At 36.6% G+C, this 24764-nt stretch overlaps 2 protein-coding genes across 7 annotated transcripts in view; one reads left to right on the forward strand and one right to left on the reverse strand.

The window, feature by feature from the left end:
• The window catches only part of RINT1 (RAD50 interactor 1), a 36187-nt gene extending 13154 nt beyond the window's left edge, over positions 1–23033 (forward strand). For 5 of the 6 annotated variants that reach the window (XM_036010749.1, XM_028525394.2, XM_036010748.1 and 2 more), the window contains 11 exons: positions 5957–6130; positions 6229–6378; positions 6896–7052; positions 11091–11201; positions 11294–11519; positions 11998–12135; positions 13557–13756; positions 19671–19885; positions 20647–20827; positions 20903–21021; positions 22102–23033. In XM_036010749.1, coding sequence (XP_035866642.1) covers positions 5957–6130; positions 6229–6378; positions 6896–7052; positions 11091–11201; positions 11294–11519; positions 11998–12135; positions 13557–13756; positions 19671–19885; positions 20647–20827; positions 20903–21021; positions 22102–22294 — 1864 coding nt within the window. In that variant the 3' untranslated portion in view covers positions 22295–23033. Of the gene's footprint in view, positions 1–5956; positions 6131–6228; positions 6379–6895; positions 7053–11090; positions 11202–11293; positions 11520–11997; positions 12136–13556; positions 13757–19670; positions 19886–20646; positions 20828–20902; positions 21022–22101 lie in introns of those variants that run through there. The other variant, XM_036010751.1, reaches the window with a different exon arrangement.
• On the reverse strand, positions 22307–24585 carry EFCAB10 (EF-hand calcium binding domain 10). The gene is made up of 4 exons (XM_028525396.2): positions 24453–24585; positions 23769–23933; positions 23574–23661; positions 22307–22474 (listed from the first exon to the last, which is right to left on the reverse strand). Exons 1-4 carry the CDS (start codon positions 24568–24570, stop codon positions 22438–22440), a joined length of 408 nt encoding a protein of 135 aa, XP_028381197.1. The 5' UTR covers positions 24571–24585; the 3' UTR covers positions 22307–22437.
• Between the last annotated feature and the right edge of the window lie 179 nt (positions 24586–24764).

Here is a 24764-nt window from a genome sequence, read left to right on the forward strand (position 1 = left end):
ACCCTGGCTGGGAATCGAACCTGGGACACTTTGGTTCCCAGCCCGTGCTCAGTCCACTGAGCTACGCCAGCCAGGGGGCCCAGTGTCACTTTGTCCTGCATATGCTTTCTGGGATTTTAAAGACTTTTACGTGTCAGTACAGTATGAAAAATCTTTGTTTTGCATACATGTTTTACTTTACAGAAAAAGTGATATGCCTAAAATTATAGTGTTATTAGTGATTCCAGATTGAATTAAGCTTTTTGGAGCATCTCCTTATTGGGATAAATTATTTGCAGTGAAGGAATTTTATTTTATTTTATTTTTTTATTAAGTATGTTTTATTGATTATGTTACAGAATGGACTTGTTGCAGGGGATGATATACTGTTACCGACTGGATCTCCCCCTCCTCCCAGGGTCCCCCTGTACTAGGTTCGCCTTGCCCACCGCCAGGGAATTATAGCTCTTAATGCTAGAGATTGGTGAAAAGGAAAGGAACTGTTTATTTAAAAGTTACACAAACTTAGAGTAATGACTTAATGTCTTCGTTAAACTCCTAAAGTCTCTTGAAACACCCACAGACACACACAGTTCTTCCTTCCCCCCTTTGCCCAGTCCAGGGTGCCATAACTCAGGAAAAGAAATAGAAGTTTGTGGCTCTGGTAGTTCCCAGTCCTTCCCAGTAATCCATACTCGGCTTGCAGGCCTCCCATGGTTCACTGCACTATCAGCTGTGTCACTGCTGCGATCTCCAATTCTTAATCCAAACCCACGTGGCACCTTCACATGGCCTAACAGCTAGAGTCCTTTCACCTACACCTACCAGCATTCCCATATTTTCCAGCTTTTCTGGGCTGCCACAGTAAGTCTGGGCAGGTGTGGCCCTGTGGTGTGGAGTCCAACCATCTCCAGGCTCTCACACAGGTTCTGGAACCAGGGGGAGTTGCCTCCCAGTTACATCCTGGGTTGAAGTCACTCCCACCTCCCTGGCTTAAAGCAAGGCTTAAGGCTATTTAACATATCCATGAAACCAGTTAAAAGTTATAGATATGTTAAATGACCATTCTAGAGGTTATTTGCAAAACTGTTGCTTTGCAAAACTCTCAACGGCCTTGCTCCATGTGTCCAATCCCCCCAGACTTGTGGAGGTGAGGACATCCTAAATTTTTAATATTTCCTGGACAACCTGAGTTCTGGACCCCATTACAAATACCTCTTTGTGGGGGGTGCCCTGGCTGTACCCTGTTATAATTATGCCCTATTAGTTCATGTCCATGGGTTGTACATATAAGTTCTTTGGCTTCTACACTTCCTATGCTATTCTTAGCATCTTTTTTAACATATTCTTAATATGGGAATGCTTAACATCCCCCTGTCTGTTTTGTACCTACCAATTATGCTTCTTATTCCCTCTACATTCTCCTCCATTCTCCCTCCTCCCCCTCCCCGCTGACAGCCTTCCATGTGATCTTCATCTCTATGATTCTAGTCCTGTTCTAGTTGTTTGCTCAGTTTGTTTTTGTTTTTTTTAGATTTAGTTGTTGATAGCTGTTTGTTGTCATTTTACTGTTCATAGTTTGATCTTCTTTTTCTTACATAAGTCCCTTTAACGTCTCATATAATAGGGGCTTGGTGATGATGAACTCCTTTAACTTGAGCTTGTCTGGGAAGCTCTTTATCTGCCCTTCCATTCTAAGTGATAACTTTGCTGGATAGAGTAATCGTGGATGTAGGTCCTTGCCTTTCATGACTTAGAATACTTCTTTCCAGCCCTTTCTTGCCTGCAAGATTTCTTTGAAGAAATCAGCTGATAGTCTTATAGGAACTACTTTGTAGGTAACTGTCTCTTTTTCTCTTGCTGCTTTAAAGATTTTCTATCTTTAACCTTTGTCATTTTAATTATGATGTGTCTTGGTGTGGCACTCTTTGGGTCCAACTTATTTGGGACACTCTGTGCTTCCTGTACTTGTATGTCTATTCCTTCACCAAGTTAGGGAAGTGTTCTTTCATTATTTTTTTAAATAAGTTTTCAATTTCTTGCTCTTCTTCTCCTTCTGGCACCCCTATAATTTGGATGTTGGAACGTTTAAAGTTGTTCTAGAAGTTCCTAAGCTTCTCTTCATTTTTTTTGAATTCTTGTTTCTGTTCCTGGTGAATTTTTTTTTTCTTCCTATTGTTCCAAATCGTTGATTTGAATTCTGGATTCCTCTCCTTCCCTGTTGGTTCTCTGTGTGTTTTGCTTTATTTCACTTTGCGTAGTCTTCACTTCTTTATTTTGTGGCCATACTCAATCATTTCTCTGAACATCCTGATCACCAGTGTTTTGAACTCTGCATTTGACAGGTTGGCTGTCTCCATGTCACTTAGTTCTTTTTCTGGAGATCTGTTCTTTGTTTTGGCTATATTTTTTTGTACCCTCAATTTGGCAGCCTCCCTGTGTTTCTGTGTATTAGGTAGAGTTGCTTTGATTCTCCATGTTGGCGCACGTGTTGTGTTGTAAGGGGTAGAACCTTAGGTGTTTCCTAGGGTGGGGCAATGGGCTTCACCCAATTGTGGAACTGTATGGGGGGGGAGGGGTCAGAGAGGGACCAATGCCACTTGCTTGGATCTTGCCTCATTTCCAGTCACTTCCCCCACTCCTTGTAAATGACTGGCGCCCTTCTAGCTGCTGCTCTAGTGCTGCTTCCCCAAGTGGGTGAGTTTGTGTACTTTCTAGGACCCTGTGGGCCCTTTAAATGAACTCTCCTGAGAGACTGGCAGTTTCTTCTGCTGTCCCAACCCCCACAGGTTTTTATAGCAAGAGGTTATAAGGCTTTGTTTTTTCCTGGCACTGGAAGCCTGGAGCTGCATGGTCTGGCCTGGGGCTGGGATCACAGCTCCCCAGGTGTCCCTCCTGGTTTTTATCTGCTACATATGAATTTGGGACTGCCTGTTCCTCCAGCTGCAGCACCTGCCTCACCATGCCATACCAACTCCCCATCTTTGCCCCTACCCGTCTGGGTGAATGTTTCTTCTTTAAATCCTTGGTTGTTGGACTTCCATACAGTTCAATTTTGTGGAAGTTTTGGTTGTTTTTCGTTTTTAGATTGGTTGTTATCCTTCTCATGGTTGTGTGAGGAGGCAAAGCATGTCTACCTATGCCTTCATCTTGGCCAGAAGTCTGCAATGAAGGAATTTTAAACCTGCTTTAGTTTACTTCTTTTTCCTTGCCCCTCTGCAACAAAATACCAATGGGGTAATATGAAAACCTTTGTAAGTTATTGTAGTAATAGCCTTATTAAATAAAAGCCTGAGCTGTGTAGTAGACAAATAATTTGATTAATAAAAACAGGACCATGATTATGGGTAGCCTTTTTCTGGTATTGAAATTGTTTAAAAGAATATATGCTCAGGGAGTTATATTAGAAATAGGAATCAAATTCATAATCAAGTAGAGCACAGTTATTTCTCTTTATAATACATGTTCTTTCCTGTAGGTCTTTTGTGATACATATCTATTTATAGCTTTCTTTTGGGTTCCTGAGACTTTCCTTATCTCCTAATTTCCCTTTAATGACTCATTTTTTATTCTGTGGGACTTTCTTTTTTCTTTTTTAATTAGTTTTATTCTTTCTAGAACTAGCATCTTTTTGTTAACCCCATTTCTTGAATACTATAGTTCCCGCATATCACTATGAATAAGCCCTATGGCCCTGGCTTTTCCTGTGCTCTGTCAGTCATGCTTCAGTGTTGTGTGGGGACGCATTTCATTGTATCCTAGAAGGAGATGCTCCTGTAGTCTGTGGTTATGTGTACATTTAAAATTCTTTTGTAACATTTGTACATTTCTTAAACATGGCAGTCTTCCTTTAACATAATGCAACACTTAGTCTGGATTTATATGTCTTTGAGATGGGAAAAACCTTGTACAGAAGCAGTCACTTGTGCATGCTAAACATCAGAACAAGCCCCCAAGAGGAACTACCAGTGCCTTAATGCAGAAATGGTGAATTTACTGATACCCAGTAAATTGGGTAAATTGGGGGGGGACAGAATGTTTGCAATGCTGAGAATAACTATAAAAGGCAAAACTTGTTGGAAACCTTTTTTTTTTAAAGATTTTATTTATTTACTTTTTAGAGAGGGGAAGGGAGGAAGACAGAAAGGCAGAGAAACATCAATGTGTGAGAGATACATCAATTGGTTGCTTCTCACATGCCCCCAACTGGGGACCAGGACACAAGCCAGGCATGTGCCCTGACTAGGAATCAAACCAGCGATCTTTCAGTTCACAGACTGGTGCTCAATCCACTGAGCCACACCAGCCAGGTCAAAATCTGCTGGAAATCTTAATAAAAATTATTAGTAAGTGAGAAGAAAGAAAAGTAAGAGCATCATTGTAGGGGATGGCCAAAAGGGCTGACAGAGTAATACAAACATGAGCTTGGTATCCTTGTGTGCCTGAAACAGTGACAGTGGAAAACAAAAGTAGCTTGTGGAGAAAGGAGAGGGAAAAATACTAATGCATAGTGGAGATGGCAGGGTAGGCTACACATTTCTAATTGTAAGGAGGACTCTGTGCCTAACCCAAGAACATAACTGAAGCAGCACACCAAACCAGAAGCAAGAGTCCTAGCACATTAGTCATCTTCTAGTGCGGTGGCCTAGGGCCCAGGTACAATGTGTATAGGCTGCCTGTGGGTGAAGAACTTTAGATTTCCTGCAGGGCGTGACCCCTGAACTGAGATTCATTACTGAAAAGGTTACATTTTGTTCCTTATTCTTAGATGGCGTGAGGTATGGGATATGTTATTTTTATCAAAGGAAATATTTCATTTTAAAATAAAATGTTTTGCTTTATAGAGCCTAAATGGTAGCTCATGGACTGAATTTGTCCTAAAGATATGTTGAATTTGGCTTGTTTTGAATCATTTGAATAATTGGTTTGATTTTATATGAAAATCTTGATTTCTTTCTTCTCTAGAAAAATTTTAAGATTCAGCCACATTAGATCCACACTCCGTGTGGCAACAATTGGCTAGAGCCTTAGGATGATGCTCTATTTCCCACCACTTAGCTTTTTTATTTTTTTTATTTTTAAAGATGTTATTTATTTATTTTTAGAGAAAAAAGGGAGGGAGAAAGAGAGAGAGAGAGAAACATCAATGTGCGGTTGCTGGGGGCCATGGCCTGCAACCCAGGCGTGTGCCCTGACTGGGAATCGAATCTGCAATGCTTTGGTTCACAGCCCATGCTCAATCCACTGAGCTACATATGCCAGCCAGGGCTCCACTTAGCTTTTTTTAATTTAAGTTTGCAACCCTTGCTGTAGAGCTTATCTTAAATTTTATCTGGAACTTTTCTAATAGTGATTTGAAAGGCCTGAAGTCTGAGGTGCCACCTCCTTAAGTTTCTTATAATCAAGTTCAGCTGGGTAAAGTAGGTAAGAACTGAAGACTACCTCCCTATCAATTTGACTCAGCCTGTTGGGTGTCGTCCCACTCCCATGCAGTGTCAGTCCCATCAGGGAGTAGTGTACCAGAGACAAATGATTGATGTTTCTCTGCCTCCCTTCCCCTCTCTCTAAAAACAATTTTTTTAAAAAGCATAAGGACTACCATATTTGATCCTACTGGATGCTACCCATATTATTCAGATTAAGATACTAAAGACTTCTGTAAAAGACAGATTTATCAGAAATGAGTGGTGCCTGAGGGAAAGTGACCCCGGACAAATCTATGCTGTTGGGAAGAGTGGGAAGGGAAAGGTGCAGAGAGGGGTCCTGAACATGGGCTGCTATTTTTGGAAAGGTGCTGAGTTTGAGGACTTCTTGCTCCTAGAGATGTGGGTATCAAGTAAAAAGGCCTGGTGCCTTTAGCGTGGTGCTTCTTTCTTCCTTGGGTACAATATTATATAACAGAGGAGGGAGAAGCAATTCTTCCGCATTTGGAGTTATTCTGAACTGTCTTTAAAGTTTGCTTTGCCTTGTTTTGCAGTGATAACATTCAGCAATACCTAATGACCAATAATGTCCCTGAGGCAGCTTCTACTCTGGTGTCTATGGCTGAACTTGACATCAAGCTTCAGGAATCATCTTGTACTCATCTTCTTAGTTTCATGAGAGCCACTGTTAAATTCTGGCACAAAATTCTCAAAGACAAGCTTACAAGGTAAGGAATTTACTCATGTTTTATGATCATTGCTTTCACATGGTTATTTAGTAATCATTATATTTTACTGAAATATGTGTGTTACTTTTCTGTTACAGTGATTTTGAGGAAGTTTTAGCACAGCTTCATTGGCCATTCATCACATCTTCTCAGTCTCAAACTGTTGGCTTAAGTCGACCAGCCAGTGCTCCTGAGATACATAGTAACCTGGAGACACTATTTTGTCAGCTTCTGAAACTACAAACCTCGTATCTTTGTTGGAGTTAAAACTTACTGAAATTTATTTCTCTTAAGTAGATTTGTGGCTAGAGAGTAAACTTTCTGAAAGTGGACAACAAGCCAAATGGGAGTACTAGGTTTAGACTTGATCTGTATGTGGTCATGGAGTTGTGGCTTGTTTCTGTTCAAAGTGAGTTGCATGTGGGTGGGAGGGTGTGGGTCAGCCTGAAATATGTGACTGACCCAAATTTCACTCACATAGTCTCTTCGGACAATAGAAAAAATGGGCAGTTGGGAGGAAACCTGTTAACTTAGTGTTAATTTAATAAAATGATTACTTGAATGTTTTCTTACTATCTTTTTACTTTAGGAAAGATTAATTCTAATAACATTTTTCATTCATTTTTCTATTTAAATCATATAATGTATGTGTAGATTACATATTATCTATTTTTTATTTAGTATCTTTATTGGAAAATGTGTCATGTAAATACATACATACATGTATGTATGTGCTTTTCTTTTCCCTTGACTTGACTATGTCAGAGATGAATTATTTACAGAGCCAAAACAACTTCCAGAAAAATACTCTCTTCCTGCATCTTCGTCTGTCATCCTGCCTATCCAGATTATGCTCACTCCCCTTCAGAAGAGGTTCAGATATCACTTCCGAGGGAACCGACAAACTAATGTTATAAGCAAGGTGTGCTTTGCCAACTTTTGTCCTTGGTCATTATTAATAGCATTTGTTAAGAGTTTCTATACTTTTCCTGGTTTAAGTTAAAATCTGATTCTATTCACATTTCTGTTTTTTCTCTAAAGAGGCAAATTCCTGTTTTGTCACTGTCCTGTATAGATATATTCTGGGACTTGTATTGCTACATTGTAGGAATCAGGTCACTCATTATCACATCATCTGACCAGTTTCTCAACTTTCCCCTTGGGTGTGCTGTAGCATTTGCTGTGGCACTTTTTACAGCTGGATCCACATATAAATTGATCCTTCAGGTTTATAAATAAATCAGAAAGTCAGAAGATAGTAGAGCATTAGCTTTCGAAAAGAGGTGCTGACACTGAAATGATTTGTAGCCATGCACCACAGTATGGGAATAAAGGATGGCAATCACCAGCATTTTAAAGAGGGATTGCATCCATGTGTATTGGGCATATTGATGAGGTTTTTCTTTCATTTAACATGAGAAACAATCATGCATTTGTCTTCTTTTTTTAAAATATATTTTATTGATTATGCTATTACAGTTGTCCCATTTCCCCCCTTCTCTCCCCTCCACCCTATACCCCCTCTCCCACCCACATTCCCCCCCTTTAGTTCATGTCCATGTTTAATACTTATGAGTTCTTTAGCTTCTACATTTCCCATACTATTCTTGCCCTCCCCCTATCTATTTTCAACCTACATTCTATGCTACTTATTCTCTATACCTTTTCTCCCTCTCTCCTCCTCCCACCCCCCTGCTGCTAGCCCTCCATGTGCCCTCCATTTCTGTGGTTCTGTTCCTGTTCTAGTTGTTTACTAAGTTTCTTTTGGTTTTGCTTTAGGTGTGGTTGTTAATAATTGTGAGTTTGCTGTCCTTTTAATATATATGTCTTTTCTTTATCTTCTTTTCTTAGATAAGTCCCTTTAGCATTTCATAAAATAAGGTCTTGGTGATGATGAACTCCTTTAATTTGACCTTATCTGAAAAGCACTTTATCTTCCCTTCCATTCTAAATGAGAGCTTTGCTGGATAGAGCAATCTGGGATGTAGGTCCATGTCTTTCATGACTTGGAATATTTCTTTCCAGCCCCTTCTTGCCTGTAAGGTCTCTTTGGAGAAATCAGCTGACAGTCTGATGGGAACGCCTTTGTAGGTTACTGTCCCCTTATCTCTTGCTGCTTCTAGGATTCTCTCCTTCATTTTCACCTTGGCTAATGTAATTATGATGTGCCTTGGTGTGTTTCTTCTTGGGTCCAACTTCTTTGGGGCTCTCTGAGCTTCTTGGATTTCTTGGAAGACTGTTCCCTTTGCCAGATTGGGGAAGTTCTCCTTTATTATTTGTTCAAATACGTGCTCAATTTGTTGCTTTTCTCCTTCCCCTTCTGGTACCCCTATAATTCGGATGTTGGAACGTTTAAAGGTGTCCTGGATGCTCTTAAGCTTTTCCTCGATTTTTTGAATTCTTATTTCATCATGCTTTCCTGCTTGGTTGATTCTATCTTCCTTCTGGTCCACTGTATTGTTTTGAGACTCAGATTCCTTCCTTTCACTATTGGCTCTCCTCCGCATATCTTCCTGCATCTCTTTTATGGTAACCTGCATCCTTTCATCTAAATTGCACCCAAAGTCAACCAATTCCGTGAGCTTTCTGATCACCAGTGTTTTGAACTGCATCTGATAGATTGGCTATTTCTTGGTCGCTTAAAAGGATGAGTCCTGGGGGACTGATCTGTTCTGTTGGAAACATGTCTTATGTCTTTCCCTGTCTCTCTTTTTTTTTTTCTAGTCTGGTCGCTCCTGTTACGGTGGGGGGCGGAGCCTTAGGTGTTCACTGGGGCTGGGCACCCCAGTCGCTAGATTGTGACATTATATGTGGGGACGGGAGGGAACAATGGCGGTAGTTCCGTTCTCCTGGGCTCAGACCCTTCTCTGGGATCCTGGGCTGCGAGCTCTGCCCTGGTCCAGAATCACTGCCCCACTGGGTCCACCAGCCGCAGCTTGCGTACTCAGGGATCACCGCTGCGTTCTTGCGCCCCGGATGGCTGTTGCGCCGATTTCGCGCCAAATTTTCCCCGACCTCCATGCGCTGCTGACCTGCGCCAGCCCCGTGCCCACCTGGCTCCGCGCCTGCCCGGCTAGTCGTCTCCCACCAGTCTGGATGTACGGGTCTACTTCAACTTCTTGGCTGTCTGACTTCCATTCAGATAAATCCTCTGTCAGTTCTGAGTGTTATTCTATCTGTAAATTATTGTTGTTCTTATCTTGGTTGTACAAGGAGGTACAGTGCGTCCACCTATTCCTCCATCTTGCCGGAAGTCCCCATCATGCATTTGTTTTCAATGAAATTTGATTGAAATTGTTGAGAATTATAAACTTGTTGCGGGGGTTGGGGGGCTGATACAACCTTGTTTATACTTGCATTTTGCTACAACTAATGCAGTTCAAGCCCAGAGGGGTTCAGTAAGTGCTTTGAATTAAATGCCAGATTACACCAGGCTTTGTATGTGTCATATGTAAATGCACTTAAAGGCGTTATAGAAGTGTTAACGCATCAAGGGGTAGACGATTATGTTTGCATAGGAAGGAGTAGAGTGGCAATGGATTTTTGGTTCTCAAGTTCAGCTTGTTCCTGTGTATTGGGTTGGCCAAAAACTTTGTTCATTTTTCTGTACAATGGCTCTAGTAGTGCTTAGTTGTTGTTAACTTCATTTAAAATAATTTTGTGATATAATTTAAAATAATGATTGTGACAGCTGTCATATCAGCTTGCATTAAGCAAAACTTATCAAAATCGGCGAATTTTTGTGTATCCATTTTAATATTGAAAATGAAAATACACATCTTGGGCATATTATGCTTTATTATTTCAAGAAAGGTTGAAACGCATAAAAAGATTTGTGCAGTGGAGAAGGTGCTGTGACTGCGTGAACATGTCCAAAGCGATTAGTGGAATTTCATGCTGGAGATTTCTTGCTGTATAATGCACCACAGTCAGGTAGACCAATTGCAGTTGATAAAAGAGATCAAATCGAGGCATTAATTGAGAACAATCATGTTACACCACGTGGTAGATAGCCAACATGCTCAAAATATCCAAATCAATAAAGTTATTGGTGAAAATGGAAAATGTGTCCTTTATTTTATGGAAAAACTAAACAGACTTTTGGCCAACCCAATACTTTACAGTTTTCCTCCTCTTTTGGATGGTGTTTTGGTTGAAAGAAAAGTAGAACCATAGTAAGTAGTGACACAAAACAATAAATGTAAAGCTGTAGGAGAGGTAGTAATAATTTGAGATAAGAAAAACGTGCATTGTCTGCTTTTTAAAGTGTGGTTCTTATAGTCCTAGTACTCTGATATCAAGCCTAAATTATGCAGCTTCTGAGATTAGAGATTGCCTCTTACTTATTTTTGTGTTCCTTACATCTAGCACACAACAGGAATTTACCATTCAGTAACTGTTTTTGAATTACTTTCTAGCAAAACTTGGAAGATTTATATTGTAGAATCATCTCTAGGGACAATTTAAAATGCTGCATACTTTATATTTTCTTTTCTATAATTATACCTGTTTTAAGGCACATATAATTTTTGTAATGTAGAACAGCCAGTTTTTTCTTGATTTATATTTTGGGGAAAAAAAGAAAATAATGTTTAAAAATTATTTTGGAATGTTATTCCCAAACAAGAAACAATTTAAAAGTCATCAGTTCTTTGTGATATGCATCATTTTGTGTACTTCTAAATGCTAGGTTTTAAATATATATGGCATTGTAAGTTTATGAGTTTATTGATGTAAGCCACATTAGTGGAATTTGTTGGGAGTATATTAGGAAACATTTGATTATTAAGTTTTGCATAAGTTTAAAATTCAGAGTAGAAATTGTGTTCTTACATACAGGAATTTTCAACTAATTTTTGTAAGTGTTGTATATATGCAATAAAATACTATAGAGCCATTTAATTGAAACTTTCTAATTGGCACGACTAAGTAAGTCAAACTGTTTTACTTCTTTCCTTAGCCTGAATGGTACTTGGCTCAGGTGCTTATGTGGATTGGGAACCACACGCAATTTCTGGATGAGAAGATTCAGCCAATATTAGATAAAGTAGGCTCTTCAGTAAATGCAAGGGTAAGAGACTCAATCCTAATCATTACAGTTTGCGTGTCCCTGAGTAACTTCCCATTTATATTATCTTATGCTTGATTATGTATTTCTTTTAGCTTGAATTTTCTCGGGGCCTTGTGATACTAGTCCTGGAGAAGTTAGCTGCTGATATTCCTTGTTTGCTCTATGACGACAATCTCTTTTGTCACTTGGTGGATGAGGTGCTGCTGTTTGAAAGGGAACTGCACAGTGTTCATGGCTATCCTGGCACGTTTGCTAATTGTATGCATATTCTGTCAGAGGAAACCTGTTTTCAGAGGTGGTTGACTGTGGAGAGAAAATGTAAGTACTCATGTGGCCATTGGGCGAAGAGAGATGTCTCTTTTTGTACATAGGGATTTTTTTTTTCTCCATATAAGCATTTCTTGGTCGGGGTTTACCAAATGGCCTTCAGAGCCATTTTCTTTTCTTCTTATCAAATGTCAGTTTTTCTGTAATTGCACTCTACCTGTTTCTAGAGTGTAATATTCAAGCCAGTAAATAGTTAACCACTTTATAGATTTTTATATAATTTCTTTTCTTGGTAAAATAATTTTGGATGCAGCTTGTCTAGTCAGCATAACTATTTTGAAAATTTTGGGTGTAGTTGGTGAGAAATACCTTGTTTAACTTTGAAATAGAATATGTTAAACATAGTGCAACTAGTAAGAGGTTGTGGATTTGTTTATTTTTAATAGAAAAGTCATCATTCCTAAAAAACTGAGTTGAAAAATTAGAAATGACTGTAACTACTTGACATAATTCTTTTTTTGCATATCAGTTGCTCTTCAAAAAATGGACTCAATGCTTTCATCAGAAGCTGCCTGGACATCCCAGTATAAGGATATCACTGATGTGGATGAGATGAAAGTGCCAGACTGTGCAGAGACTTTTATGACACTCCTCTTAGTTATAACTGGTAAGTATAAGTCTCATAAGATAAAACTTTGTTTTGAAAGTACTGGTTCTTTCCATGGTGCTTTTTCAGGTAGTTCAACGAAATTATTATTACTTGGTAGTTATTATAAGATATTTAAATTCAGTTTCTATTTTAGCAGAACTGTACCATAATATCCTAGGTTTCAGATTTTTAATAATTTAAGATCTTAAACATTGGTATATATGAAGGGGAAATTCCTGAATTGTAACATAAAAACAAATAATTTGATTTTATTACCTGAATCCCCCTGCCATTTAGTTTGTGTCTTCAGTAAATGGTAATTGACCAAAATTTTAAATATTTCCTTCACTTTGATATATCAAAGATTGTAGAAGAGTAAAATAAAGTAACTTCAAGCATTGTAGTAGTAATTGGAAGGAACTCTTCTTATAGTGCAAGTGTATTCTGGCCAAAGGGAGCATAGCAGCCTCCAGCCCTGGTTAGTGTGTGGCCATCCACATTGCCCTATTGCAGACAGGCCCTCTGGTTCTCCAGGTGCCACCAAACCCTCATTACCACCCTCCTCTTCTGTCTTGTCCATTTCTTGGGCCAGTATATATAACTGAAGAAGTTCATCCCAACCTAGTTAGTAAATAATTTCATATCCTTAAGAAAAATATGAAAAACACAAACACAAAAACATTAGAAAAATTTACATCTTTTAAATAACTTTTTATTAGGGAAATTTTCAAACATATACAAAAGTAGCATAATATAATGAACCCTCAAGTATCTTTACTAAGATTTAAAACAATTATCACTTTTCCTCGCCAGGTAGCTCATTTGGTTAGAGTATTATCCCAATACCCCAAGGTTATAGGTTCGATCCCCTGTCAGGGCACATATAAAAATCAACCAATGAATGCATGGAGAGGTGGATCAACAAATTAATGTTTCTCTCTCTTTCTTCCTCTCTCTCTCTCTCAAGTCAATAAATTAAAAAATAATTATCACTTTTCTATTATATATTTTTCTCCCCAACTCTTTTTTTTTCCTGGAGTATTTTAAAGAACATTTTGACACCTTACCATTTCACCTTTAAATTCTTAAGTAAATATCTCTTTTAACCTGTCCTAGTTCATCCTTCCTCTAAAAAAATGTCATTTTTTAAAGAAATGGAGTGAATTTTTGTAAATAATTATATGCCTTTTAAAAAGTTGAGGCATGATTTACAATATATATACAGTGAAATGCACAGATCTTATGTATATAGTTCAATGAGTTTTGACAAGTACATATACTTGTGAAACCCACAACTTTAGAAAGTATAGAAGTAGATCCATACTTGAATGGTCAGTTGATTTTTGACAAAGGCACCAAAGCATGTCAATGGGAAAGCTGTAACTCTTGTCATACAGAGTACCAAAAACCTTCATATGTCTGGTTAACTTTTTCCACAGACCGGTATAAAAATCTTCCCACAGCTTCCAGAAAGCTTCAGTTCTTGGAGTTACAGAAGGACCTGGTAGATGATTTCAGGATACGACTGACTCAGGTGATGAAAGAAGAGACTAGAGCTTCCCTTGGCTTTCGATACTGTGCGATTCTTAATGCTGTGAACTATATCTCAACAGTACTAGCAGACTGGGCTGACAATGTTGTAAGTTAATGTGCTTTTATATTAAATAACATGTTAGTAGTTTGAACAAGTTTTACCTTTTGAAATGTTAAATCTATAGCAGGCAAAAATACACATTAGGCAGAACAAACTTATTCAAACTGAGGAGGTCTGATTAAAGTACACATTTTTCTCAACCAACTCTAAAACTGTTAAATAATCCTAATATTCTTATAATTGGAAAAGAAAGACAACATTTCATGAAATAGTTGTTTATAAAATGAACCTTTTTTTCTCCTTAGGCTTTATACTTGGAAATATTCATATATGGTGGTAATTGCCATCTCAGAAAAAGATAAGATTGAGTAATGGTGTCAAAATCAATAAAATCCAGCACTTTAAGGAAAATAAAATAATACACTTGATACCTCTTGAATACTTTCAAAATTATGAAGAATCACAAATATAGAAACTATTTTTAAACTTTTTATTTCATACATTACAAAATTATTTAATGTTATTTTCAAATATATGCAAGAGTAAATAGAATAATAAAATAAATCTGCATATGATTCTTCTTTGTTTTATTTAAACCTCTCCTCTACCCCCCATGTTTGATTATTTTAAAATGAATTTCAGATATCATACTTCTTGGTAAATATTTCAATATATATCTCTAAAAGATAATTCCTTTTAAAAAATATATAACCACAATACTATTATCACATCCAAAAAATTAATTTCTTACAATATTTAAGTTTTAAATAAATTAGGGAGGTATGTTTTAAATAAATTTAAAAATCAAAACCTTGGGTTCAGTTAAGTAATGTAAGGCCTTTTACTTCCAAGAATTTTACTTATCCTTTTCTCTATGCAGATTCCATATGTTGACAGAGTTGGTCTGCCTAAATATATTTATTAAGCGATATATTTATTTTTACTCTTCTCATTAATCCAAGGAATATATTGGCTGTCAGGGCTTTGGTAACCAAATTTTCCAATATGTACTTCCAGACAAAAGTGAAGAAACTTAATTAGCTTTTATAACTTCACATACATAGATTCATTCCTATAGCTGTTTTAGATATTAAAATGATCTCAGAGGGGCTCCAGGAACTCTTCCTTGGACAGGGTACCCTAAGGTTAGGAATTGCTGTTCTAAGATCATCTGTGTGGATACAAAAATCAACTTAGGTTTTCACCAGCTTGTCCCATGAAATAGGTTTCACAATAGGAAGCATTAATAGAAAAGAAAGATGACCAAAAACAGTGAAATATACATTAAATGGTGAAAACACTAAATATAATAAATATGAAGATACATTATAAATGTAAATTGCAATATATAATTATATCATGAAAAGAAAATAGACAGGAAAGTAAAATAAAAACAGTTATACTCAAACATTTGCTTTATAGGGATCCCATCCCATAAGTAGAAAAGAGAAAGGAACAGAAACTTTATTTAAAGAAATAATGGCTGAAAACTTTCTTAACCTGGGAAAAGAAGCAGATATCCTGGTCCAGGAAGCACAGAGAGTTCCAAACAAGATGAACTCAAAGAGACTCGCACTAAGACATATTGGAATTAAAATGGCAAAAGTTAAAGAGATAGTCTTGAAGGAAGCAAGAGGAAAAAACAATGAAATCCCATTAGGCTATGAGCAGATTTCTTAGCAGTAACTTTATAGACCAGAGTAGAGTAGCAGAGTATCTTTAAAGTGCTGAAGAAAGAAACCTACAACCTAGAATAATTTACCCAGCAAGGTTTTCACTCAGAATTTAAAGAGAGATGAGAGTTACCAGACAAACAAAAACTAAAGGAGTTCATCGCCATTAAATCAGCTTTACAAGAAATATTAAATGGTCTTTGTAAAGCAGAAAAGGGAAGACCATTACCAGAAATAAGAAAATATGAGAAAGGGAAACATATCTCACAGGTAAAGCCAAATCAGACACGTAAAAAGCTACTATGAAGGTCAAAAGAAAAAAGTATTAAACTCAAACTACAATGAGTAGTCAGGAGATACAAAAAGTTGTAAAACATGACTTCAGTAACATAAAGCATGGAAGGGGGAGTAAAAATTGTCCAATAGAATGTATTGGGACTTAAACGCCTATTAGCTTAAAATAGATTGCTATAGATATACATGTGAAGCTCATGGTATCCACAAACCAAAAACCTATAAGCAAACAAAGAACAAACAGAAAGGAACCCAAACAAAATAATAAAGAAAAAAGCAAGCACAAGAGATCAAGAGAAGAAAGGAACAAAGGAGAACTATAAAAACAGCCAAAAAACAATGAACAAATGGCAATACTTACTAATAATTATTTTAAATATAAATGGATTAAATGTCCCAATAAAAAGACTTAGGGTTGCTGAATAGGTTAAAAAACAGGACCTATCTATAGGATTAATTAGAAAACAAGACCCACTCTGGCCGGTGCAGCTCAATGGATTGAGTGTAGGTCTGTGAACCAAAGGGTACCAGGTTCAATTCCCAGTCAGGTCACATGCCTGGGTTGCAGGCTAGTTCCCCAGCAGGGGGTGCATAAGAGGCAACCACACATTGATGTTTCTCTCCCTCTCTTTCTCCCTCCCTTGCCCTCTGTCCAAAAATAAATAAAATCTTAAAAACAAAAACAAAAACAAGGCCTATCTACAAGAGACTCACTTCAAATTGAAAGACATACAGACTGAAAGTGAAGGGATGGAAAAAGGCATTCCATATAAACAAATGAAAAGAAAGCTAAGGTAGGAATAATCATATCAAACAAAACAAACTTTAAAACAAAAAATGTTTTTAAAAGACGAGGAGATAACATAATTATAAAGGGGTCAATCCAAGCAGAGGATGTAACAATTGTAAATAGCTACACACCCAACATATGAGCACCTAACTATATAAAGCAATTGTTAATGGACATAAAGGGAAAAATCCACAATAATAAAATAATAGGATTTTAATATTGCACTCACATCAATGGATAGATGATCTAGACAGAAAATTAATAAGGGAATAATGGCCTTAAATGTTACAGTAGGTCAGATTGACTTAATAGATACTTATGGAACATTTCATCCAAAAACTGAAGAATACACATTTTTTTTCAAGTGCACATGGAACATTCTCCAGAAGAGATCATGTATTAGGCCACAAAACAAGACTTAATAAATTGAAGAATTCTGAATTCATATCAAGCATTTTTTCCAACCACAGTGTAGTTGAAACTAGAGATCAACTACAGGAAGAAAACTGGAAAAAACACAAGTACATGGAGACTAACATGCTACTAAACAACCAGTGGATCAAAGAGGAAATCAAAACAAGAATAAATAAATAAAGGGGAAAGTAAATAAATCAAGCTGTTTACTCTTGGGGTGGGGGAAAGGACAGTAGGGGAACATGTTTCAAGTTTTAACCTAAAACTAAAAACAGATCTAAAATAATATCTGTGCAGTTTTTCAGTAAGGTGAGCAGAAAACAATAATTTTAATTAAAGACTTAAAAGTACCACTTTAAAAATGTAGTAGGTAAGGTAGGGATAGAAAAATTACAGTTAAATAATTACCTCGATTAATTGAGGATTGGTGATAAGTTCATGGTATACTAAGGAAAACGTAATTTTTTAGTGTGCCCACATGAGTCACGAAAATGGACAAGGGAAATTAATTTTAAATTTCTGTACATTATCAAATAATGCAATAAAAAATAAAAGCAGAAATTACATAGGGAGGAAGTCTAGAAAATGACAAGAATGTATCTTTAATTATGAATCTATGACAAAAATATAGTACGTTGCTAATGCATTATATAATTTGTTGTATATAGAAGAATTATATACTGCTAAAACACAAAGAATGTATTCCTTTACTGTGAAATTTTAAAAAAAGTCTTTATCTTAAATACAGGTTATAAACCAAAATAAATAGAAAACAAAAATAAATATACAAATAACAGGTGTAAACAAAATAAAATCAGACACAATCATAGCTTAGTTGGTATTCTTTGGCTGTAACAATAATTATCTAAAACCTTTCTCTTCTATAAAAATGTTAGCTGAAATCTGTGTGTATATCATTCTGCTGAGCAAGGAAAATAAGACAATTATTTCACAATTATTATTTCAAATAATTATTTCAAAATGAATCCAGGGTAGAGTGTCATGATCAGTGCATTTCTCTTTATGAAGTCACCTAATCAGAACGCATTAATTCACTGTGTTCTTTTGTGTCATAGTCCTAATTTTAGTAAGTACTTTATTCACTCAGTCCCCACACTGCTCCATTTTTTCCCTAAGCTTTTTTAATAATATGAAACAAACTGTCATTCTTGATTCTTGTGTCAGATGATTTAATAAGAAACTCATTCAGGGAGAGATTTTTAGCTTCAATGAAATATTTGTGGAACATCATTAACTAATTTATTCAGTGCCACAGGCTTTAACAAAGATGGACTGGCCATGATTCGTATCCAAAGAAAATTACCTGATGCTGAAAATTTCTTTCTGACGCTTAAACTGTTCTTCTGTCAACAGAGAAATAACCATACTTTAGAGTTGACTCTTCAAATCATGGATGAATTCTATGTCCTAGTATGTTGTTATGGTACAAATTCTGTTTAATATCAAAAGTTCTTTAATCATCTTCATAGTTCTTCAGTCTGTGAATGCTTTAAATAAAAACCATTAAGGCTTTTTCTATTACATACTTAGGAAAAGAAAAAGGAAAAGTAGACAAGAATTCATCTTCTATTCATTTAGATTCTCTATGATAGCTGTCTGTCCATCGCCAGATTGTGCTGAGCCTGACATGTCCAGCCATTCAATTCAGAATTAGTTTTTTAGGAGTAGATGACAGAACCCTGATTCATAGACCTAAGTGGGGAGTGAGAAAGTGAGGTATTGGTGTAACTCAAAGGATTAGGCATGGCTGCTCTAAAGTTGCCTTCTGGCTTCATTCTCAGACATGCGCTGGTAAGTGTGGCCTCTCACATACCACCACTGAACAATTACTAAGGGTGGCCATCCTCAGCCTCCTGTTAATGGACATTAGGTTCTTTTTAATCTTTTACTAATATCTGCAGCATTATAGGGCAGAAAAAATAATACAAACTCTACCTAAAATACCACGGTAAAAATGACATTTTAATTTTCTTAACTCTTATATCTGCTAGGTTTACTACAGCTTTAAATTTGTCTAGAAAAAGTGAGGAGTACTTAAGGAAGCATGGTAGCCATCAGGGAAATGCAAATTGAAACCACAATGGTATAACACTTCATACAAACTAGGAGGGCTATGATAAAAAAGACACGATAACCATTTTTGGCATGGATGTGGAGAAATTTGAATCCTCACACATGGCTGAAAGGAAAATAAGATGGTGTGGTAGCTGTGGAAAATAGTTTGGCAGTTCTTACATGATCCAGAAGATCTACTCTTAAGTATATAGCTAAGAGAAGTAAAAGCATGTCCACACAGAAACCTGTACACAAATGTTTACAACAGCATTATTCATAACAGGCAAGAAGTGGAAATACCCACTTGCCCATCAAAATGTGGTATATCCATATAATGGAATATTATTTAGCAATAAAAATAAAGTACTAATATATATTACAACATAGATTAACCATGAAAACATATTAAGTGAAAGGAGCTAGTCACAAAGAACCACAAATTGTGTGATTTCATTTATATGAAAGGTCCAGAATAGGCAAATCCACAGAGACAGAAAGAGTGAAGAAGGCATGGGGGATGATGGCTTAGGGTGTGGGGTTTCTTTTTGGAGCAATGAAAATGTTCTAAAACTGATGGTAGTGAGAGATGCGCAACTCTGAATTCAGTAAAAGCCACCGAACTATATACTTTCAGTGATTGAATTACATATGAGTTATATTTAAAGCTGTTAAAAAAAGTATCTTAATAAATGTGTTAACATTTTATTTTCAGTTCTTTCTACAACTTCAACAGGCAGCACTGGAGGTCTTTGCAGAGAATAACACTCTCAGCAAATTGCAGCTGGGACAACTAGCCTCTATGGAGAGCTCTGTCTTTGATGACATGATTAACCTGTTAGAGCGTTTAAAGCATGACATGTTGACCCGTCAGGTAGACCATGTTTTTAGAGAAGTTAAAGATGCTGCAAAATTGTATAGAAAAGAAAGGTAAGTCCTCTGTATTTTATAACTCTCAACTCTAGTTTGGTAAAAGTTAAAAGATGATATATACAGTCAGATTTTCCAAGGTATTTAGGTAGCACAGAGTTAGGCCTTTTGCACACCAAACTTTTAACTGTTTCTGACAGAAGGCTTTCTAAAATATATTCATTCTTAATCAGAATAAATAGACCATAATTTATCCTTCAGATATGTCTGCAAGTACAGAGAGCTGATGTATATGGGTTGAATGGCCTAGCTTGTCACCCATTTTAAAAAGTAAGGTGCTCCTGTCTCCTCTGCACGTGCTTGTGTTGTCCAGTTTATCCTCCTGCCGTAACTCCTGCGGACCCCTGTTACCTCTGCCAGACTGAGCTCCTAGCCAGCAGTCAATCTCTTTTTGCTTTAGCACAGTATGAACCAGTTTGGAAGTGTTATTAGTCCATTTCGCTGAAAATTACAGCATAAAATAAGTTAGTGTCTTAAATATTTTACATTTTCACTTTTATAATTATTCATTAAGTTATATTTGGGGATTTGAAAATTTAATCTGCCATCATTAAATAAAAGAGTATTTAATTGAGAGCTAAAGTGTAAATATAGGTATATTTATTTTGAGTTTTTAATGTTGGACTGCACATCTTAGCTAAAATTCTCAGGAGTGTACTTACCCAAATTTAAAATTGGTTAAATCTTTAAAAATAACAAAGTGATGAAAAATTTTATGGTAAAAATTAATGTGCTACAGGCAATGCTGTTCCTCCCCCAAGGTGGTTGTCCCTGCCATCTCAGTCCGAGCAGGCAGTAATGTCCCTGTCCAGCTCAGCCTGCCCCTTACTGCTCACGCTACGAGACCGTTTACTTCAGTTGGAACAGCAGCTTTGCTTCTCTTTATTTAAAATCTTCTGGCAAATGCTTGTAGAGAAACTGGATATATACATCTACCAAGAAGTAAGTAAAGAACAGACTATATTTGGGGGCCGTGATGATAAAGGCAACTGTGATATGAATTAATCTTTCTTTCAGATCATTCTTGCTAATCACTTCAATGAAGGAGGAGCAGCTCAGTTGCAGTTTGATATGACACGGAATCTTTTCCCTTTGTTCTCCCACTATTGCAAGAGACCAGAAAATTACTTTAAACAGTAAGCTCAGTGTTTAACAATTGATTCTGATGTATAAATCATTAGAGGAGGTTAAGTCCTTTTTTAACAACTTTAGGGTTCCAGTGATGTTAAAATGTATTATAGCATCAATTAAAAATGTTAAATATTTGTTGTGTATCAAAATAATACAGGAGGGGGCAAAAGTAGGTTTACAGTTGTTCATATGGAAAATACAATAATTAATCAACAATATATCAGAATAAACTGTATTTTGCATACTCACAACTGTAAACCTTTTTCCCTACCCTGTATAAGACTTGACCCATGACCCCAAAAAGTTCACCAGAACTGGATATAAATTATATGTTGGGCTTTGTTTTCTAGCATTTGGTATAATGCTCAGATTTGCTTATTATTGGGGAAATAAGTAGAAAATGAAAGCAAGTGCAGTTCTGCCATAGTCATTAATATAGGAATTTAAAAATATGTCTGGAACCTAGTAACAGGCCAGGCATGTAGAAAAACTCATTTTATATTAATTTTGGTTCTAAGTATAACTATAAATGCATATGAGAATTCTTAGAAGTATTTTTAGAAATTATTAATATAAAATTTAAGTTATTTAGCGTGTTTCTGAGATTATAAAATATTCTTTTTAAATTTATAAAATGAAAGATTTTGCTTGAATAAGCTTTCTATTTGTTTTAGTATTCTACATTTCTACTGCTTTCATTTCATATCTTAATTTTCTCTTTTCCCATATCCTAATCTACCTAAAGTCCTAGCTACAGTTAACAGAATGTTAAAATCAAGTATTATATTTTGGTAAGTAATAGATACATACTGAAAAGTGATCCTATTACTTTTTATTAATCTGATGAACTATAAATTCTGCACATATACATAGTCCTAATATGTTAAAGGAATCAAATAATAAATCCACACATAGTTTTTATTGAGGGCACATGGTCTAATAGTACAGGGAAGCTGTCTAATTTCTCAAAATGAAATTACTATGAATAATGTGGGTGATAAAGTGTTACTGGATAACACTTTAGATAGATAATAATAGAGATCTCATTTCCCTCCTGCCTTTTTTTTTGTGTGTGTGTGTAACAGTGTAAAAGAAGCCTGCATTGTTTTGAATTTGAACATTGGTTCTGCACTGCTTCTGAAAGATGTCCTGCAGTCAGCTCCCGGGGAACCTTCTGCCACAGCAGCATTAAATGAAGTTGGAATTTACAAACTGGCCCAACAAGATGTTGAGATTCTGCTTAATTTGAGGACACACTGGCCTAACACTGGAAAATAATGCATCTTTTGTTTTTGTTTTGTTTTCCTTTTTTGAACAAGAGGAAGCCAATTGAATTAAGTTATATGATGAAGTTCCAAATTAATGAAACTGGATAACTGAAAACTTGACAGAATCATTTATTATCTTTGACTTATAGGTTATCAAAATGTTGACCATACTTCCTTAGACCTTCTGTTCCTAAGAAAACAAAAACAGAAAACTCAGAAGCCATGAAAACTCAGAGTTAATTCCATTTACAATACAATGCTGAATATGTCTTGAATAAAATATAAGAGCAGAAACAGTACATTATAACCAACTTTCAGTTCCCTGTGTTAACTAAGGAAGACTGTTGTGGATAATCAAACCCAGCAAATAAATTTTAAAAAAACCACTTTAGAATGCATGTTTTTAATTGAAGTTCCTATTTAGTTTGGAAATTCACTGTATTTCCCATAAGAAAGCACATTAAGAGAGAGTAACGAAAACAGAATTGCTCTCATTTTCTATAAATATCCTTCCATTTAAAATACTTCCTAGCTCGATTCCATAGGCAACCTGTACTTTTAGATGAAACATTTCAGGCCACACAGCACTGTGCTTCAGTCTTCTCCAGGGTAGGGAATGTAATTAAATTATTTTTGTTTAATATTTATGTAACTGATGATGAGATGCGTATCTTAAACTTTCTGACTTTCCTTGACCTTGGACTATGTTCATGATTTCTTGATTAATTCTCAGTGAGTAAAACTTTAAACAGAGTTAGGTTAACTAGTCCTTCTACAACTATCAAATTTTGTTCCAATGTTTTTTTCCTGATTTAACATTTATTTAAGAGTTTTTAGGCTGTAATACTTCAAATCTAAAATTGTCAGTCTGGTGTGCAACCTATGCTATTGAGAAACATGTATTTTGTGATAATTTTGAGAAAATATTTTGGGAGAGATTTCTATTACTCTGTACTTTATACAGAGACTTTCCAACTAGTATATTGAACTCAAAGCTTTTCTGTTAATTCTCCTAGTAAACTGGGGCCTTTCTACTTCATTCTTTGAGAATTGCTGGGGTTTCCAATTGAGAAAAAAATGAAGCTGCATGGAATGTCCTAACTCCAGCGTTTTCTCCCTCCCCTCTCCCCAGGCTTAGGGACTTTTCTGTCAGCCCTCCCTATCCTCAATTTCTCATCAACTGAAAGTTTCTAATAAAAAGGTAGGAACTTGTTTTAAAAGGTATTAATTGTACTTCAAAATCATGGCACAATCTTTAATAGTAATAACTCATGAGAAAATGAACTTACACTTCATTCCTGAATTTATCCAAAGTTATTCCATGCCCATCATCTTTTAAAACTTCATCTGCAGTACACAGACCCAGGGTATTTAGGGCTGTAAAAGTCAGAGTGAGAAGGAAAATTTGCAAAGTGAGTATTTTCAGCTAGAGAAACTTATAGAATGACTACTAATTATTACCTCAATTTGTATTAGACACTGACCTTCTCTGTACTGCACAAACGATATGGTGCCTTTTTTCGAGGTGTCCATCATCTCAAACATAGCCACAATATTAGAGTGATTCATGAAGACAGGAAAAGCCACACCTGTTATTTTCGCAATTCTCAGTCGTTCCAACAGAGATACTAAATACTCTCTTGGTTTATCTGTAAAAGAACAGTTCTGATTCTGTCTGATATGAAGTTAAAATGTCACACATGGATATAGCCATTTAACAATTATTAAATACTTATGGTTCAAGGTGCTGTACTAGGCACTGGGGATATATGCCTAGCTTGTGAGAAAGGTAAGATATTGAAATCCTCATTACATACGAGTACTCTGTGCTCTAACACTGATGACTGTATAAAAAAGTCGAGAGACTACACCTAGGCATTTTATCAAAAAGTTCTTCCGGTAATTCTAACATGCAGACAAGAGTTAAACACCCCCCAAACTGAAACATGATGCAGGAAAGTTCGTTCCCAGGCAAAAAGAGTAAAATATAAATAAAAATACTCCCGTTGATATAGTCTCCCAATTAGGAAGCATAAATGTTCATTTCTAACAAAAGCAGTCTTTGTAGAGGTAGGAGTGAACGCGTGTTCGTGAAGACGGGGCGGTATCTGGGAGGAACGCGGGCAGACGGGTGAGACAGAAAGCCGAGTGGTAGGCAAGACCCTTACTGGGCTGGAAAAAGAGCAGGGAGCTGGTGAGATAGTTCAGCAACTCCATAATCCGATGTTTTTTCAAATAATTCTTGGCCTGGAGCTCCCTGCTGCGAAAGCTGGGGCCGGCCTCCATCACTTCGCTACGGGGCCGTTGCTAGGCGTCCAAAGAGCGTCAGTTCGGCTCCGCCTCTTCCGCCGGTCACGTGGTGCTCCTGCCCCAGGTTGGGACCCCGTAGAGAAGCTTTACTTCACAACTGCGGGGTGTGATGGGGTGGGGCGAAGGGGGGCGTGAGGCGGAGCGGGGCGTGGGGCAGTCGTGGAGACCTG

The sequence above is a fragment of the Phyllostomus discolor genome, chromosome 10 (genome assembly GCF_004126475.2).
Source record: "Phyllostomus discolor isolate MPI-MPIP mPhyDis1 chromosome 10, mPhyDis1.pri.v3, whole genome shotgun sequence".
Lineage (NCBI taxonomy): Eukaryota > Metazoa > Chordata > Mammalia > Chiroptera > Phyllostomidae > Phyllostomus > Phyllostomus discolor.

What these genes read in the sequence shown, in the direction of transcription:
- EFCAB10 (XM_028525396.2), bottom strand. Translation starts at nt 24,570, where the DNA reads ATGGAGGCCGGCCCCAGCTTTCGCAGCAGGGAGCTCCAGGCCAAGAAT. An exon ending in CCTGCTCTTTTTCCAGCCCA is followed by an intron (nt 23,934 to 24,452) that starts GTAAGGGTCTTG and finishes GTTCTTTTACAG; the next exon opens with ATAAACCAAGAGAGTATTTA. An exon ending in GTTTGTGCAGTACAGAGAAG is followed by an intron (nt 23,662 to 23,768) that starts GTCAGTGTCTAA and finishes TGACTTTTACAG; the next exon opens with CCCTAAATACCCTGGGTCTG.